The following is a 21,006-nucleotide window of genomic DNA, read 5'->3' as shown; positions in this document are numbered from 1 at the left end:
ACACCAAGGGGCAACTGCCGACCTCGAGAACTAGAGCCCCCATAGTAACTGTCAACCTTACGTCCTCCGGTGGAATCCACAACTTATACATCGAAGGTCGTATCAGTAATAGATGTAGATCATTTTTGGTGGATACAGGTGCAACGAGAACTATCGCACGTCCAGATGTAGTACGAGACCATAATAAATTATCACCTGCAACAGTAAAGCTTAGAACAGCGACTGGTGAGCTAATTAATACATATGGCGAGGCTAATATGTCAGTATCCATTGGCCAGACCACAGTTGAACATCAAGTATTAATTGCCGAGATCTCCGACGAATTCATATTGGGGATGGACGTACTAAGGAAAGTGGGGGCAATATTGGATGTTCAAAATGGAGTTCTCAAGATCAATGGTGAAGAGTTGCCCTTTCACGACGACAAAGAAGATATCATCCGCTTACTTACTACATGCGACGTAACCATACCCGGTAATAGTGAGAAAATTCTGATGACCATGCTTGATGGACACTGCCGAGAGGGAAGTTTAAGGATGGTCGAAGATGTGGATAATGTCGAGTTCCTAACGGCGAAAACTTTGGTAAAAGTTCGAGATGTGATCCCTGTAAGAGTTATGAATTTAAGGGAAACTGCTATCAAGTTAAGTAGAGGAGCTTTGATCGGGCAGTGTGTTCCCGTGGCTTCAATTTGCTCTGTGAATACCAATGAGAAATCATCGAAGGCGAAGTATCCAAAGGAGCTTGTTGAGATGATCATTGAAAGATGCCAAGATCTTGATCATGAACGAACGGAAAAAGTGACATCTATGCTGATAGAGTATCAAGATGTTTTTGCTATTGGCACGAAGGATAAGGGAAAAACAAGCATAGTAACGCATAAAATAAATACCGGAGACGCTCAGCCAATCAGACAACGGCCTAGACGACTTCCATTTGCGAAAAGAGATGAAGCCGAAGAGATTATCAAGGATATGGACAAACAAGGGGTAATTGAACCATCGAACAGTCCATGGACATCACCAGTAGTTCTGGTAAAGAAGAAAGATGGTTCAACGCGTTTTTGTATCGACTACCGCCAGCTCAATGCGGTAACAAAAAAAGATAGTTATCCTTTGCCCAGAATAGACGATACATTGGATACTCTCTCCGGTTCTCGTTGGTTTTCCACACTCGATTTAAAAAGTGGATATTGGCAAGTAGACATGGAGCCAGCCGATCGGGAGAAAACCGCATTTTCGATAGGATCAGGGCTTTGGCAGTTTACGGCTATGCCGTTTGGTTTATGTAATGCCCCTGCCACATTTGAAAGATTAATGGAGGCAGTTTTAAGAGGTCTAACATGGAAAACATGCCTGGTTTACTTGGATGATGTAATTGTGGTTGGAAGGTCCTTTGATGAACATGCCAAGAATCTAATAGACGTCTTTCAACGATTGAGGGCAGCGAACTTGAAGTTAAGTCCGAAGAAATGTCACATGTTTCGACGAGAAGTTAAGTACTTAGGACATATTGTATCGAGTAATGGTGTAACAGCTGATCCTGAAAAGATTGATGCAATTAAAGATTGGCCAGTACCAAAAGATAAACATGAAATTAGAAGTTTCCTTGGCCTATGTACATATTACCGACGATTTGTCAAAGGATTTGCCAATATCTCCAAGCCCCTAACAAAGTTGACGGAGGAGGGCAAAGAATATACATGGAGTGAGGAGTGTCAAAAAGCTTTCGAACAACTACAAAGGGCTCTGATCAGTGCACCGATATTAAGCTACCCGGGACAGGCAGGAAAATTTGTTTTGGATACCGATGCTAGCAACAGTGCCATAGGAGCTGTTCTCTCACAAATCCAGGATGGACAGGAAAAAGTCATCGCTTATTTCAGCAAAGTCCTGTCGAAACCAGAAAGAAACTATTGCGTTACCAGAAGAGAACTGCTGGGTGTAGTGAAGGCTTGCGAACATTTCCATAAATACTTGTACGGCAGAAAGTTCCTTCTTCGAACAGATCACGCTGCTCTAAAATGGCTCATACAATTCCGTAATCCAGAGGGCCAGATGGCAAGATGGTTGGAACGACTTCAAGAATATGATTATGAGATAGAACACAGGGCCGGAAGAGTTCATTCAAATGCTGATGCCCTTTCGAGACGACCATGCAGTGCAAATTGTAATCACTGTGCCAAATTAGAGGAACGATTTTGCCCCGTGAGACGAACCACCGTCGTTAATGAGCAATGGCAGCCACAACAGTTACAAGAAGCCCAAGAAGACGATCCATGTATAAAAAGAGTATTGGATTGGATGCGTCGAGGTGAGAGACCTAGTTGGCAAAACATTAGTGCATGTAGTCCGGAAGTCAAGGCCTACTGGAGCCAATGGAATTGCCTGATACTAAAAGATGATCTTCTGTACAGAACCTTTGAGAACGATGATGGTACAGAATCTAAGCTTCAGTTGATTGTACCTAAAAGTAAAGTGTCAGAAGTATTGCGTCAGTTGCATGACGGTACATCAGGTGGACACTTTGGTATTACGAAGACTCTGCAAAAGGTTCGAGAACGGTTCTATTGGGTGAACTGTAAAGATGATGTAAGAAGATGGTGCCGGAAATGTGAACTGTGTGCATCCGGTAATGGTCCAGTTGGTAAAAAGAGAGCACCCATGAGACAGTACAATGTTGGAAGTCCTATGGAAAGAGTAGCAATCGACATTGCAGGTCCATTTCCAGAAACCGATGCTGGAAATAAATACATTCTGGTAGCCATGGACTATTTTACGAAATGGACCGAGGCCTATGCATTACCGAATCAAGAAGCTGCTACCGTTGCAGAGGTACTTGTTAAAGAATTCTTCAGCCGATTTGGTGTTCCCTTGGAGATCCACTCCGACCAAGGGCGAAACTTTGAGTCAGCTCTTTTCCAAAACGTTTGTAAATTGATTGGTGCCAATAAGACCAGAACAACACCCCTGCATCCTCAATCAGATGGAATGGTCGAGAGGATGAACCGAACGATGGGTAAACACTTGTCCAAAGTTGTATCTGAACATCAGCGAGATTGGGACCAACACATTCATTTATTCCTGATGGCCTACCGCTCGGCCGTGAATGAAACTACAGGTCAAACACCAACCTGCCTGATGTTGGGTCGTGAAGTTCGTTTGCCCTGCGACCTAGAGTTTGGCTGCAGACCTTCCGAGGAATATGTTGCAGGCGAAGAATACGTAGACCGCCTGAAGTTACGAATGAACAACATTCATGAACTTGCCCGACAACACATCCAGATAGCCAGTGACAGAATGAAAGATCAATATGATTCTCGCTGCAAGAATGAAAGCTTCGAAGTAGGTGATCTTGTCTGGCTTTATAATCCACAACGTCATCGAGGCCTGTGTCCTAAACTGCAAAGACAATGGGAAGGTCCGTATGAAGTTAAGAAGAAAATAAATGACGTAATATACAGAATTAAGAAGTTACCAAACGGTAAACCAAAAGTTATTCACATAAATCGTCTTGCACCATATGCTGGCTCAAATGAAACAGAGGAAGCCCGAGTCCTCCAACAGGAGATGAAAGATGCACCACAGCCAAGTTTTAAGGAATTTATGTCCAATTACGCAGAAAGAAAGAGTGCTAGATTCGGCGTGACCACAGAAGTTCAGCAAGATCTGTTTGGTGTTCCAGAAAACGTCTCTCTAGCCCACTGTGTTGCACAAGACCTCGAGATGACTAAAGGAATCTCATCCGTATTCAATAGAAAGTTCGGCCGCCTGGACGAGTTAAGGAATCAACAACCTAAAATTGGAAGAGTATTGCGATTGGAAGATGGTCCTCGATCTTTGCTGTATATAGTGACCAGGAAGTCTTATACGGACACGCCAAGCTACGAGAACATATGGCGTGCTCTAACTAATTTGAAGAAAATGGTCTGTAATTATGACATCAAAGATTTGGCTTTACCAAAAATTGGCCATGCAGTAGAAAATCTGGATTGGAAGATTGTGAGAAGCATGCTGGAAGTGATCTTCAGAGAAACTGGCGTACGGATTACTGTGTGTTGCATGAACCCGAAGATGTCATACCCTTCAAAGACAGTAGACTGTTACTTCTTTTCTAGGGGTGTATGCAGAGCTGGAGAATCCTGTAGATTCCGCCATCCTGGGCCATCTAGAGTTGCTGATCGGGACGCTCAGATCTTAAGAGGGGAGCAGTGTAACAAAATAATTATTGACCTACCCTCGTATACCAGCTCCCGCCTCCGCACAGACAGAACACTATCGATGTTTCGAGATACGCCGATGCAGCGCCGATGACGTGCAAGCGGTCACATGGACATAGCTGGAGATATATAGATATTTCTGGAATATCTGTATCGCATATATAAATAGGACATATTTGTAAATAGAGTTAGTCTTAAGCTAAAGTTTGTAAAGTAAACTTGTATAGATAAAAAATAAAGTCGTATATAAATTACGAACCGCTAGTTTTATTGTAATTAGAAGTATTACAGTAAATAACCGCTACAATACCTATACCATGAAAAAATTCTTTTTGTGTTTGTGTAACGTGTAATGTGGCCGTTTTTCTGTTTTTGCTGTTTGGGGTTGTACGGAGGATATCCAACCAAAAGTTATTTTCACAAGATGCAAATGTTAACACCTCAAGTTTGTAGCGGTACTTTTTTAACAATTGACCATTAGCTCCGATGATGACATTTATGTCGAAAGCGCTCAGCTAAAGAAATAAATTATTTACACACTTTGATATACTACATTTTTTATTTCCTCTATTCATTCAAGTGTGTACAAACTTATCAGTCTTTCAACTATTTTTTTTAAAACAACATCACTTTAACTCTTTTAAGAAATTGGCTAAGAGAACTAAGATGGTTTTTTTTGTCATTTCTTCTTTTTCGGCTTTTTTGATAATTTTTTTTGAATCCATTTTTATTTACCTACATAAAAATAATAACTTTAAAACCTTAAGATTATGAAAATAGTAATGTGAAACTGTAATTTAATAATAGTAATGAGTACTTAACAAATATAATTTTATATTAATTGAATGCAACACTGGATTCTTTAACTGCAGATGCAGAGTATACAACTGCCAAACTATTCTGTATTATATTCACATGAAATAATACTAAAATGTTTATGTTAAATATGTTTTTATGGAATTAATCCTTAACTTGATACCTAAATTAATAGGTAAAATACATAATACTTAAATTAGACAAACCGCAAGAACGCAGTATCACAATCTTGTTTGTTTTACTAGAAATCATTCACTTCCTCTCATAACTGCTGATACAAAACTAACAACTTGCAAGAAATTTGGAGAAAATAAACAAAGCATTCCCATTAAGAGCAAAGTTGTTTGGTTGAAATATGATATATTTGACCAATAAATTATATTACCTACTACATGGAAAGACTATTATGCGGCATTGCATATTTTTGTATATTTTACATGTGTGATAGTGATATGCACAATTTACAAACACAGATTAGGGTATAATGACGAATTTAAACCACATTTAAAAAATGATTTTTTTTATCTTAGTATTTTGCATAACACTAGCCGAAAAAAAGCTCATTTTGGCGCCCCCCAAATAGGGGCGCCCGCCTGCAGCGCATCCCTTGCATGCCCGTTATCGCCGGCCCTGCTTGTGCCTCTTGTTCGCTTGCTCATTCGGAGTTCAACTCAAGTTCAGCGCCATAACCGAGTTCAAGGCATGGCATGCGTTGTACGGTGGTACGCACTTCATGCCTTGAACTCGGTAATGGCGCTGAACTTGAGTTGAACTCCGAATGAGCAAGCGGGCCTTAGACCACTTATTAGGATTATTTAGCATGAATCATACTTACATTAAAAACAGAGACTTTGACAGATCCGAGATATGCAAACATGTTTGGGATAATGAGCATAGAGTGAAATGAAAAGAAGCATTAATGGTCATGAAAGAAACAGCAAAAGAAAATACAGCAAAAAGAAGAAAATCAGTGGCGTACTGAGCATGGTTCCGCGGGTTCCGTGGAACCAGGGCCTGGGCCCGCTCTAGCGCCCTTTTTGCTTCCTTTGTTTCTAACTTGATGTGGACATTTTGAACCACACAAGTACACAGTACACACTAGGAAATCTAACTGCTTAACCCGGCACCTGCCAGGTGGCTTTGCAAGGCGCCAACTGCCACGTGGGGTGCTCACAGCACCCCTTAAATATTTTCTGTAATCTACTTATTTAAAAAATAAAATAATGTGTTGAGTAACACAAGAATATAAAAAAACATGTTTTATTAACTTATTAGCCACTAACATGTCATAAAAGTTAAAAAATAAAATGAAAAAGTTGTTATAAACAAATTACCAAGTACCAAGCCATAATAAATGAAGTCAAGTAAAATATCTAAAAAATTAAGATTTAGTGAGTATAGAGTCTATATTAATAATTTAAATCAGTTATTTCAATAAAAAATGTAAATTTGACTTGTTTATCAAAAATACAAAAAAAAATTTTAAACTTTAAGTGCCAGATGATGACACCCCAATTCGACTTTGGACCTATAAGTTCAGAATGACACTAAATAATCACTTCAAACAATAACACATCTATGCTATATAATATTATAGAAAGCTACTATGACGCACAGCTCGGTTGCCAAACTTGAAATACCAAATATTTGATAAAAATGTGTTATGGGGTGCTGGTAGCACCCCACGTGGCAGGTGCCGGGTTAATAAATTTTTGTGTAGGTACTTATAAATAAAAACGAAGAATACCAATATCAAAATCAAAAAATTTAAAAACAATATTTATTAAGAAACACAGGGACTGGATAAGTCCGAAATTGGATGAACTAACTAATTCTAAGCAACTTTTTTTCTATACCGTTTTTTCACTAAGTCAATACTTTTCGAGTTATTTGCGAGTGAAAATGTTTATTTTTCAACGAAAAACCACGTTGCAGGCGGTTTTTCGCAAATAACTCAAAAAGTAAGTATTTTATCAAAAAAATATAGCTTATAAAAAAGTGAAAAAAATGGTGTATGTACAAGGTCTGTAGACCCAGTAGAAGCACAGTTATAGCTAATGAAAAGTGAGTTCTTACTAGTAAAATTCCAAATCGAATATTTCAACGTGAAATAACCAAAAAATCAAGCACTTTTCTGGGGGAAAACTCAAATTTCTTTAAGTATTTGAAAAAAGCTTTATTTTTGTTTCTTAAAAAAAAAGTTTCTAACATCAAAAGTAAGTTACGATCAAAAGAATGTTGGTCCATTTTTTTTGTTGGTAAAAAAATCGTGAAAATCACTCCCATTTAGCATCCAAAATTAAATTAATCGTTTCCGCTTCAGAAATTACTGTACTTTTTTTATTGTCTATAACATCTGTAAGATTAATTGGTTCAAAGTGCTTATTTTTGAAAAGGCTGCAGTGAAATGAGCTTAAACGCGTCACTAATCACGAGTGTATGCAAATTTTGAACAGCCATATTTTAACCAATTTTTGTCTTCAGGAAAATAAAACGTCCAAAATACAATAGCAAAACCTAAAATATAATTATTTGAAAAATATTTTTTTACTACTTGAGATTTTTGGTATTACCAATAACTTACAAGGGACCAAATTTATTTTGAGCCTACACACTTAATTTTGATGCTAGAAACTTTCATAAAAAAAAACAAAAATGAAGCTTTTTTAAACACTTTAAAAAAGTTGCGATGAGTTTTTCCCTAAAAGAACTTCATTTTTTGGTTATTTCAAGTTGAAATATTCGATTTGAAATTTGACGAATAAGAACCTACTTTTTATTACCTACAACTCTGCTCCTACTGGGTCTACATACTTCGTATATATGTTACCGGCCAAACCCGATTTCAGAACAAACTAGTTTGGCCTAGGCCAAACTAGTTTGTCCTAAGCGCTTCAGGCCAAACTAGTTTGGCCTAGGCCAAACTAGTTTATCCCGAAGTGTATGTTTTTGTATCAGGATAAACTAGTTTAGCCTAGTCTAAACCAATTTAATCTAGTGGAAAGTAATTGTGTTAAACTAAATGTGTTATTGCAGAAATGCCGAGATCAAAGGAAAGACGTGTTTGCTGTATTTATTGACTATGAGAAGGCCTTTGATCGAGTACAACATCACAAATTAATTAAAATATTAAAGGATAAAGGAGTTGATAGTCAAGGAAATATGCAAAATACAAAGAGGTGTCAGATAGGGTTGTATACTGTCCCCACTGTTATTCAATTTATATTCAGATAGAATATTTAAGGAAGCGCTGCATAATTTGGAATGGGGTGTGAAAATTAATGGAATTCTGATAAATACAATCAGATATGCAGACGATACAGTCATTTTAAGTGATGATATGAATGGATTACAACACCTTTTAAATGCCATTGACACAGTGGGAAGAGAGTTTGGCCTAAATATAAACTGTTCAAAAACAAAATACATGGTATTTAGCCGTTTGGCCCATCAAGATTCACGGTTATATGTTGATGGTCATATAATTCAAAGAGTACCCAGTTTTAAATATCTTGGTTGCCATATTACTGAACAACTAGATCAAGATAAAGAGATAAAATGTAGAATCGAGATAGCCCGCACGACATTTTTAAAAATGAGGTCATACTTCTGTAATGATACCTTGCAACTTCAACTTCGAAAGCGCATGATTAAATGCTACATTTGGTCAGTCCTCTTGTATGGTGTCGAAACATGGACATTAAAAATATCGAGTAGAGGAAATAAAAAATGTAGTATATCAAAGTGTGTAAATGATTTATTTCTTTAGCTGAGCGCTTTCGACATAAACGTCATCATCGGAGCTAATGCTAAAATAAAAAAAGAGGTCTTGTAAGAAAAAGAAGCACAAAACTCTTTTTTTACTTACGTCAATTGTTAAAAAAGTTCCGCTACAAAATTGAGGTGTTAACATTTGCATCTTGTGAAAATAAATTTTGGTTGGATATGCTATGTTCTCCGTACAACCCCAAACAGTAAAAACAGAAAAACGGCCACATTACACGTTACACAAACACAAAAAAACTTTTTTCATGGTATAGGTATCACCCATCCATTGTTGGCCTAGTAGAAACAGCTGACTGACAAAGTCGGATATTCAAATCTGCTTTTATCTTACCGACTTTGTCAGTCAGCTGTTTCTACTAGGCCAACAATGGATGGGTGATACCTATACCATGAGAAAAGTTTTTTTGTGTTTGTGTAACGTGTGGGGGGTAGAGGGGGCTCCTTAGCTGTGGTGAAAGCAACCTCTCTAAGAGAAGGAACTCTGAAATCAAACCCTGGTCCTCCAAGGTGGGGGTTAAGGCATCGGGCTAACTCCTCGGTACTTGTAAAAAAAATGACTGAAGTGGGGTAGAGAGGACTCCTTAGCTGTGGAGAAAGCAACCTCTCTAAGAGAAGGAACTTGAAATCAAACCCTGGTCCTCCAAGTTGGGGGTTAAGACATCGGGCTAACTCCTCGATACTTGTAAAAACAAGCAAATGTTAAACGACCCAATAATCAGACTCGGATGAATGGACGGATCACTCGGCAACGAAAAAAGCGACGAAAAAGGACTATGAATTTTGGAACATGGAACGTTCAAAGCCTCTCAAATAAAATGGATGAAGTTATATTAGAGCTAAAATACATGAAAATGGACATCGCAGTGGTGACAGAAACTAAGAGGAAAGGCCAAGGATCACAGAAATTGGGCTACTATGATCATTTTTATAGTGGAGTTCCAAAACACATAAGAGCTCAACAAGGAATATCGATCTTCATACGCAGAACATTAAGAAAGCACATAACATCGTGGGAAGGAATAAATGAAAGAATGATAAAGGTCAACATGAACATATATGGCTATAGAATAACTATTTTGGGAGTATATGGTGTAAACGAGGACGCACTGGTAGCTAACAAAGATGAGTTCTATGAACAGCTCAACGATGAAATCGTCAAAATAGGAAATGCCAGAGAAATTATATTATTAGGAGACCTAAATGGCAGAACAGGCAATAAAAAACAGGATGACGTAGTAGGCAGATACGGCGAGGAAGTACTCAACAATAATGGAACAAGAATAATTAACATCTGTAAACAGAACAATTTAAGAATTATGAACGGCTTCTTCCAGCATAGATGCATTCATAAATATACTCGGACCCAACCTACTATGAACCAGAAAAGTATAATTGATTATCTTTTGATAAAACAACGGAGTCGAATGAAAATTAACGATGTAAGGGTTTATAGAGGAGCAACATGCGGCAGTGACCATCATCTTCTAAAAGCGGAAGTACTGTTCCCCGGAATGAAATCTCAAAAAAATCTAAATCCACGAGAACAAGGAGGAAACAAATTGGAACCAAAAAAGAAATACAACCTAGAAAGCTTACAACAAACAAGCATAAGAACGTTATACGAAAAGCGACTGGACGAGAAACTGAAAGGACAATATACATTTATAAATACGGAACATCTTCATACACATATAACACAATGTATACACGAAGCTGCATATGAGGCATTGGGGGAGTACAAAGAAAACATAAGAAATAAACCATACTGGTGGGACTTAGAAGTAGCCACCGAAATAGACGATAAGAGAAAAAAGTACCGGAAATATATGAGTACACAGAAAGATTCCGATAAGGTTTTATACAAAGAAGCACAAGCAAGAGTGCGGAAAAAAATCACACAGAAGAAAAACGAAACGTGGACAAACAAATGCAATCAACTTAACGCCTATATAGGGGGGACAAGAAACACAGAGAGCTGTAAATTCCTTAAAACGTTGAGAACAGATACCAAAAGGGATATAATAACACCGATTACTCTGGAAAAATGGGATGGCTATTTCAAGCAGTTACTAGTAGAAAATAGAGAAGATTTTATTAAAAACGAAGATCACGAAAGTTTCAATGTAATTGTCAGTGGCTCACCGATTCGGTTAAGACTGGAAGAAGTACGAAATGCATGCAAATCCCTAAAAAATAGAAAAGCGTCAGGGCCTGGCGACATAGCACCAGAACTGCTCAAATACGGTAGCAACACCCTGTATGAATACCTAAGAGATCTATTTAATAGATGTATGAATGGCGAAGTCATACCAAAAGAATGGCAATTTTCTGTAATTTCTACAATACACAAGAAAGGCAGTAAAAATATATGCGATAATTACCGGGGAATATCTGTCACAAGCACCATCATCAGAGTTTACGGAAAAATTATCAAAAATAAAATAGAAGAAGAATACAAGGACTTAGAGGCCGAAGAGCAAGCCGGTTTCCGCGCTGGCAGATCCACCACTGACCACCTATATTGTGTAACACAGTTAATAGACAAACAAATAGCCTACAATCAAGAACTGCATTTAGTGTACATAGACTTAAAAAAAGCATACGATACTGTACCACAAAGTAAACTTTGGGAAGCCCTCGAAAAAACTAACATCAGTCTGAACCTCATAAAAAATAACTCACGCCATTTACTTGGTGTCTGTTTCTGTTTTTGTTTTGTTTGTAGTTTTTTACTATTTTTTGTTTTTTATTGTATTTTTTATTTTGTATAAGCTTTGTCCACAAATTGTTAAAATTTTTTGACAATAAAGCATACCTTACTTACTTACTTACTAAAGCTGTAAAAAATCTATACCAACATAATATAGCAAAAGTTAAGCTAGGCAAGGAAATCTCGTCAGGATTTGAAGTGAATAAGGGTCTTAAACAGGGCTGCTGTCTATCGCCGACACTATTTAAAATATATTTAGAGCAAGTTTTGAAATCCTGGAAAAGGAAATGTAAGAATATGGGTATACCGCTAAATGATGATAACATGCTATACACTCTATGTTTTGCGGATGATCAGATTCTTATGGCCCAGGATTATCACGATATTGAATATATGACCCGAAAAATCATAGAAGAGTACCGGAACTGGAGTTTAGAAGTGAATACAAAGAAAACGGAATATATGTGCGTTGGAGGTATACAGCAGGATCTAGCGTTGGAAAATGAAATAACTATTAATCACTGTCAGGAATATAAATACTTGGGTCTTACAATTACACAAGATGGAACGTTGGACAAGAATATCCAAGAAAGGTGCACACAAGGAAGGAAAGCTATCGCATTATTGAACAAAATCCTATGGGACCAAAGTATCTCCAAAGAAAATAAACGTAACATCTATAACAGCATTGTTAAGAGCATTATAACATACAGCAGCGAAGTTTGGCCACTTAAAGAAAAATCCGAAAATACGCTCAGAACAACTGAAATGGACTTCTGGAGAAGATCTGCTGGTATATCAAGAATACAAAAAATCAGAAATACAAGAATATTGGAGATAATGGATGTAAAGCATACAATAATGGACGATATAAAAACAAAGCAACTAAGATGGTTTGGCCACGTACAACGTATGGAAGAAGACAGATTACCCAAGCAAGTGCTACGATGGGCACTAAAAGGACGGCGGAAGAGAGGAAGACCTAGGAAAAGCTGGATAGAAGGAATCCATAGGGAAATCGGAGAAAGAGGCTTGAACGAAGACATGTGCTACGATCGAGAGCAATGGCGATTGGGAATCGGAAGACGTCGTAGAACGTTATGAACCGATTATATGTGTGTAACGTGTAATGTGGCCGTTTTTCTGTTTTTACTGTTTGGGGTTGTACGGAGGACATAGCATATCCAACCAAAATTTATTTTCACAAGATGCAAATGTTAACACCTCAATTTTGTAGCGGTACTTTTTTAACAATTGACGTAAGTAAAAAACGAGTTTTGCACTTTTTTTTCTTACAAGACCTCTTTTTTTATTTTAGCATTAGCTCCGATGATGACGTTTATGTCGAAAGCGCTCAGCTAAAGAAATAAATTATTTACACACTTTGATATACATTTCTTATTTCCTCTATTCATTCAAGTGTGTACATACTTATCAGTCTTTCAACTATTTTTTATTAAAAATATCCACCATTAACCGTTTGGAGGCCTTTGAAATGTGGCTGCACAGACGTATTCTGAAAATACCATGGACGCCTATGCTGACAAATGTGGCAGTCCTTAAGAGAGCAAATGCTACCCGCGAGCTGCTCACATCAAATATAGAAAGATGGTCTATTTTGGACACGTAGTAAGGGGAGACCGGTATAATATTCTTCAACTTATTATGATGGGTAAAATCGAAGGACGCAGAGGAATTGGTAGAAAGCAGGCCTCTTGGTTGAAGAATATCCGGGAGTGGACAGGAATAAAGAAAGCAGAACACCTATTTAGAATAGCTCGAGACAGAGACAGTTTCGCCATGTTAATCGCCAACGTCAAGGGGACTTGATAGGGCACGTTAAGAAGAAGAAGAAGAAGAAGGAAAGTAATTGATTACAGACTGGTTGCTGATTTAAACGTAAATTTAGAAGACACTATTAAGGGTTGTAAGACTTTTAAGTATTTAGGGTAAATGATAAACCGAGATGGCACTTGTATGAAAGATATAGAAATGAAAATAGTACGGAGAAACAAGCCAGGAAAGCACTCCATGGAGTGATATGGAAGAACACTCTAACTAAAGAAAACATAAAAGGACATAGTGCTGAATACTACCCTACAAGAGCGGAAGAATGGCCAGTGACAGCAATAATACGAAATACAACGAACAGTTGAATTGGAGTTTGTGAGAAGGTGTCTAAAAATCACCAGGTAGGGTAGAATAAAAACAGAGGAAATATGAAACGGAATAGAAGTAGAATGCTCAATTACAAAAAAGTTGTGGTAGTAAAAGTAGAGCCCTGAGGGCAAATGGTCCGGGCATTTACAAAGAATGCCGGAGCACAGGTGGCCGAAAAGATTACTGGACTGGGACCCGCGGGTAGGAAGATGGAGAGGAAGACCTGCTGTGAGATGGAATATTCACATAGGAAATGCTATGATAGATAGAGACCTCAGAGATGGCGACTGGGAGAATAGAGTGCTGTGGAAGATGAAAACGGCAAACTCATAATGGGAAAAGCCAAGAAGAAGAAAGTAATTCAGCGAACTAGTACTGCTTAATATAAATAATAAATTGAATAAAATACTTTGATCTTGGAAAAATAATCATTTTTCTTAAAATTATAATTATTCGTAACAAACAAACAATAATATTGAGTTATATTCGCGGTCGGACGGACAGACGGACAAATAGCCTAGGTCAAATGTCTCACCTTTAGTACCATCCTTGGATTATAAGCTTTCATTCGACATCTCATTTGTCATTCTACCTAGTATAGTGACGGAGGAGTTAGATTCGCGGTCGGACGGACAGACGGAGAGATAGCCTATGTCAAATTTACCACCTTTAGTACCATCCTTGGATTATAAGCTTTCATTTGACACCTCATTTGTCATTCTACCTGGTATAATGACGGAGGAGTTGAGTTCACGGACAGACGGACGAACGGACGGACAGACATGCGTGGATAATTCAACGTTTTCACGTTTTTTAAAAATTGGTGAAAACAATATTAATTCGTACTCGATTTTTTTCGTAAGTGTATCTTTTCTTTTAATTTTTGGAGAAAACCTCATCCTTTTATTTATTATTTTTTGTATTATTTAATTATACAAGAATATATTGATTTATAGCATGTATCAATATCTTCATTCGATGTATCATATGATACAATATATCGATGTATAATTTTTTTGCCCTCCCTGTTGGGACATGATTTGGGAATTCCCCGCATGTAAAAGACCTTACATGTTCGCTAAATTACTTTCGACTCGTCTAAATTGGTTTAGACTAGGCCGTACTAGTTTATCCTGAAGTGTGAGTCTTCATTATATCAGGATAAACTAGTTTGGCCTAGGCCAAACTAGTTTGGCCTGAAATGTGTGTATTTATATCAGGATAAACTAGTTCGGCCTAGAACAAACTAGTTTGGCCTACGCGCGATAGGACAAACTAGTTTGGCCTAGGCCATACTAGTTTATCCTAATGCGCTTAGGACAAACTAGTTTGGCCTAGGCCAAACTAGTTTGTCCTGAAATCGGGTTTGGCCGGTAACATATACACCATTTTTTCTTTTTTATAAGCTATATTTCTACTATTTTTTCGATAAAATACTTACTTTTTGAGTTATTTGAGAAAAACAGTCTAAAAACGTTTTTTTTTTTTTTTGTTGAAAAATAACCATATTCACCCGCAAATAACTCGAAAACTATTGACTTATAGTGAAAAAACACTATAGAACTAAAGTTGCTTAGAATTATTAGTCAGTTTATTCAATTCCAGACTTATGTTAAACGAATGTTTTTTCACCCCCGAGAAGAGGTGAAACTCACCCCCAGGGCAAAAGTACACATCGGCACAATATCACTTTTTTTCTTTGACAAGTTAGCCATGTGTACCCAACTTTCATGTCAATCCAAGCGGTTTTTTTAAAATTACAGCAAGAGTCCTGAGTAAATGGACTATAAATTAGCTTAAGTTTTATAAATATCTATATATGTAATATACAATATGTCCCTGTAAGTTGTATCCATATGGAAAACTTTTTTATTATTAATTTTACGAAAAAAGTTATTCTTTATAAAAAGTTCTACATAGTCCAAAACCCAAGATTCAACCATCAGATATCAAATTTTATGAATGTTATACGAGGTATGTCAAAAACTTTGAATTTCACTCAAGAGTAAAGTAGCCTTATTTTTCACAATATTGAAAATTGCTATTATGAAAAGTTGTTTGGAATTAAAAACTATATTCTAATATGCAATTACATCCTTCTAATTGAAATTTTTTTTTTTTTGAAAAATTATGATAACTAACATTATTTTCATTTATTTAAATTCTGATAACTCTTTTATTATTAATTTTACGAAAAAAAAATGATTCTTAATAAAAAGTTCTGGATGGTCTAAAACCTAAAATACAACCATCTTATATCAAATTTTATCAATTTTATACGAGGTATGTCAAAAAAGATAAATTTAGATCAAAAGTAAAGTACCTTTATAGTTCAGAATATTTCAATTAGAAGGATGTAATTACATACTGAAACATAGTTTTTAATTCTAAATAACTTTTCTTAATAACAATTTTCAATATTGTGAAAAATAAACGTATTTTACTCTTAAGCGAAATTCATATTTTTTGACATACCTCGTATAAAATTGATAAAATTTGACATAAGATGGTTGTATGATGGGTTTTAGACCATGCAGAACTTTTTATTAAGAATCACTTTTTTTCGTAAAATTAATAATAAAAGAGTTATCTGAATTGAAATAACTGAAAATAATGTTAGTTATCCATAATTTTGCAAAAAAAAAAAAAATTCAATTAGAAGGATGTAATTGCATACTAGAATATAGTTTTAATTCCAAACAGCTTTTCATAATAGCAATTTTCAATATTGTGAAAAATAAAGCTACTTTACTCTTGAGTGAAGTTCAAACTTTTTGACATACCTCGTATAATATTCAAAAAATTTTTTATATTTGATGGTTAAATCTTAGGTTTTGGACCATTCAGAGCTTTTTATGAAGAATAACTTTTTTTCGTAAAATTAATAATAAAAAAGTTTTCCATATGGATACAACTTACAGGGACATACTGTATATTTTATGATATATGCTGATTTATATTTAATGTTTATTAAATACTTTGATACAGAATGTGTGCTTTTATTGGGCGAGCGGGCCCGCATCCCAACTGGAACCAGGGCCCGCTGATCTATCAGTACACCACTGAAGAAAATCCAGTCTTACTAAATGCAGAAAAATTTGTAGCAAATCCATCAAACTATACTTTTAAAACCATCTGCATTTATATAGAAGCTTACAGGAGTTCTGAATTAAAGTGTCATATAATAAAGAAAGATATTTTCTTTTGAAGAAGAAGTACTAGAAGCTATCTCTCTCTCTCTCTCTATCAACAAAAACTTTCAGAATATTCGTATAAATGGTACCTACTGTTGTTAACAAAACACTGTTGATTATGATTAGCATATTAAAAATAATTTTATCGAATATAAAATAATGCGATAATTATCTATAGTTTCGTAATATTTACTTAACGGGTAATTATATCAAACAGAATATATTAACGTTACTTACATTTATAATAAGCATATTGCAGATAGTGATAATGGCTGGGTAATAAATCATCATGAATTTCTCCGTTCAATGAGCTTAATTTCTTTCTACATTTTTGTTTGCATCTTAAAGCTACTGTGAAATGATCTAAAAAAAAAACGAAAAAGTGTTAGTATAAATTTTTTAAGTAGTTTCATAAATTATTATTAGTAGAAAAGTTCGAAGCTTTAATTCCGAAGAAATAAACACTAAACACTTATATTGGGACCAGATTCTGATAACTCATATATTCGTGCTTTCTAATATTTGTAAAGCAAACGAACGATGAATTAAAGAAGACTATGGCACTACCTCTCTATTCGTCTAGGTAAAAATTCCAACGAATTCTGGGTTGCCAGGTTCCCTGTACGCAAATAGAAGTAAACTAATATAAAATGAAAATGAGAGACATACTCATAATTAATAGACTTACTCACAATCACTTTTATTTCCACCAGATGACCGGTTTCGCTTTCTACAATATGCAAAGCATCATCAGTTCTCGGTACAGAGAACTTTCCAGCGTGAAGTTGAAACCAAAGAAAAAATACATACTGTTCAAAGTTCCGAAAAACCGTTCTACTGAAGTAATCAGGACTGAACTCCTTTATACTTCCAGCCACATTTGCCCCATTTTTGTAGGATCAACCTCTATACACTCTACATCCAGTTAAGTCCATCTTTGTCAAATTTTTTTAGAATTTCTTGGCTGAGGCTGAGACCTTCACCTGTTTTGTTACTAACTGATTTCTCATCCAATATGTCTTGTATTATCTTTTGCCTTGTTATTGGAAATAATTTTAAGGAACTCATGTTGTATTTTATCTAATAACTACGAGATTTGCCCTTTCTTAGGCCGCTCAATACCTACGTTGGTGAAGAGGGACATTGTAATGCGTTGTAATTTCAAGAACTTGCCACTAGATGGGTCGCTGAAATAACAGTCTTCTTTAGTTCCTCGGAAAGAACTCCCTTGCCTTGCTAGGAATAGAATAGCATCAATAATGCAGCGCAATACTGCCTTCCAGTGAGACTCTTCTTGGTGGATCTGGTTTTGGAATTCTGTTTCAATACCTGGCTTTCCTAAACAAGATTCTAAAGTTGTCCACGAACAAAAGCAAGTTGAAGCCTTTTCCAATGAGACAACAGTTTAGTCCTTTTTCTTTAGATAATAATTTAATGTTTGTAATAAAACTGATAAATTGGGAAACAAAAACAACTAAAATTAAACAATACTGATTGTGGTATTTATAAACTTTTCAAATTTTGCCGTCCCCTGAAATCTGTTGTGCCCTGGAGCACGTGCCCCCTACCCCGTTCTAGTTCCGGGGCTACTATTACTATTTGGTTGCGTTGGCGTTGTCCTCTTCCTTATTTCAATAATTTAATATAAGTCTAATATTACAATACCTACTTGATATAGATGGTATAAAATCTGGATACCAGCCGTGATCGAATGGTCCCTCACACTGAGCTCTACATTCTTCTTCTGCTTGGAGATAATGCACCAAACTCTCCTCCATATTAAACACAACAAATTGCCATTCTTTCTTCTCATACGCATCAGCTCCATGAGCATATAGGTAAACATAATCCTGAAATACCAAAATATTTGAAAAACATAAATATTTTAATGTGACTCAGCGATAGAGTTTACAAGGAAAATGAAGAAATTAAAGAAAATAACGATAATATAATTATAGTCGTCATAAGCTTGCTCTAAATTATTCAGTTCTTCTCTGTTTCTCGTGGTATGTTCATCCACCTCGGGCTTGCAAATTTCTTGAGGTGGTCTACTATAGCGTTTGTGTCTTCATTGTCATCTCCTCTTTTACCAGATCTTTTATTTATTTTAAATTCTTCTATTTTTTATTAATCTTCAATTTTATCTATTAGTTTAATATTTCAGCTAATCACGAAGAACTGGAAACACCAGGATTAGAATCGGATGAGCTAACAGAAATTAAAGAGGAAGATATAAAGAACGCCTTAAAAAAGATGAAAAATCGAAAAGCTCCTGGGAAAGATGGAACAGCTAATGAACTTTTAAAATATGGAGGAGATAGACTTCACAAAGAACTGAATATCCTTATGAGTAAAATATTAAATACAGGAAGAATTCCAGAAGAATGGAGAACCACTCAAATGATAGCGTTATTTAAGAAAGGTGATAGGGCAAACCTCAGTAACTATAGAGGGATAAATTTACTGAGCACTATACTGAAACTCACAACAAAAATACTGATGGAGAAAATAATGGCCTGCATAAATATATCGGATGAACAACAAGGATTTAGAAGTGGAAGATCATGTAACGATGCAGTTTTTGTGATAAGGCAAATAGCGGAGAAATCATTAGAATATAACAAACCAGCCTTTTTCTGTTTCATAGACCTAGAGAAAGCGTTGTATAGAATCCAATTAAAGGATGTGATACACCTACTATATGACAAAAATTTACCACTGGATATCATAAAACTGGTAGAAAACATATATGTAAGAAATAAAATAGAAATGAAAGTGAATGGAATAATAACATAACCCATAGAAACAAACACAGGAATCAGGCAAGGAGATTCACTGAGCCCTCTACTGTTTAACATAATGTTGGATGCAATAATAAAAAAAGTGAAGAAAAAAAGAGGGTACAAAATGGGCGATAAAGAGATAAAAATACTCTGTTACGCCGATGACACCGTGTTAGTAGCAGAGTGTGAAGACGACCTACAAAGATTACTGCACGAATTCAACATTAACGCAAAAGGAATCATCAACATCATCATCATTTGGCTCTACAACTCTATGTAAGTCTTGGCCGCGTTTACTATTTCCCTCCATGTCGGTCCTGAGCAGCTATTTCCCATTGCTGTACTCCCATTTTGCGTAGATCGCTGGCTACTGCGTCCTTCCATCTCTTTCTTGGGCGACCAACTGACCTTTTTCCATCGGGCCTTTCCCAGAATGTGGCGTTTAGAAGTCTTTCGTCACTTGATCTTAGTACGTGACCCGCCCATCGTATTCTGTTTGCTTTAATGTAGCGTACTATGTTTTCATCTCCGTATATTGTCTGGAGTTTATCATTGTGTCTTCTTCTCCATTCTCCTGTTGTCTCTTCTCTGCAAGGCCCATAGATAGTCAGTAGTATCTTTCTTTCAAGCACCAGTAATTTTGTTGTTTCCCGCTGATTTAGAGTCCATGTTTCGCTTCCATACGTTATTGTGGGACGAATTATTGTCTTATATACTCTTATTTTTGCTGGTCTTGAGAGTATTTTTGATTTAAGTAGGGTCCTTAATGAGTAATATGCCCTGTTTCCTGCAATAATCCTGGCTGCCACGTCCTTTTCATAGTTATTTTCAGATGTTATGATCGCTCCCAGGTACTTAAATTCTTTGACGACTTCAAAATTGTATTCATTAATTGTTACGTTTTGTCTAACCCTTGGTCTTGGGTTCTTCGTAACTACCATGTACTTGGTCTTGTCCTCGTTGACCTTAAGACCAACTTCCTTGGCTCCGTTCTCGAATAGGGTGCAAACTTCTTTTGCATCTCTGGTCGATTGTGCAATTGTGTCGACGTCATTTTGATCCTTGGGCGGCAAATCCGTTTGTCAGTTGTGGCTGAGCTTTCCTTACTGCATGTTCCAGTGCGAAGTTAAATAGCAGGGGGGCGAGAGGATCTCCTTGTCTAAGTCCGGTGTCAATGAGGAATTCCTCCGACGTGGTGCTGCCAATTCTGATTCGTGCGGAAGCGTTCTCCGTGCTCAACTTTGCTAATCGTACCAGCTTTCCAGGTGCTTCCATTTCTACCATAGTTTCCCACAATGCTTCTCTGCTAACAGAATCGTAAGCTTGTTTGAAGTCCAC

The 21,006-nt window shown here is 36.4% G+C and overlaps 1 protein-coding gene across 1 annotated transcript in view; it reads right to left on the bottom strand.

Annotated features, from left to right (window-relative positions):
* The window catches only part of LOC126893009 (prolyl 3-hydroxylase 1-like), a 142,279-nt gene that overhangs the window by 55,270 nt on the left and 66,003 nt on the right, over positions 1 to 21,006 (bottom strand). Inside the window, exons 3-4 of the mRNA XM_050662946.1 lie at positions 18,555 to 18,735; positions 17,123 to 17,248 (exon numbers count right to left, since the gene is read on the bottom strand). Of these exons, the coding sequence (XP_050518903.1) occupies positions 17,123 to 17,248; positions 18,555 to 18,735 (307 nt within the window). The remainder of the gene's footprint in view (positions 1 to 17,122; positions 17,249 to 18,554; positions 18,736 to 21,006) is intronic.

Source organism: Diabrotica virgifera, chromosome 10 (assembly GCF_917563875.1).
Source record: "Diabrotica virgifera virgifera chromosome 10, PGI_DIABVI_V3a".
NCBI classification, from domain to species: Eukaryota; Metazoa; Arthropoda; class Insecta; order Coleoptera; family Chrysomelidae; genus Diabrotica; species Diabrotica virgifera.
This window is presented reverse-complemented; position numbering and strand designations above follow the sequence as displayed.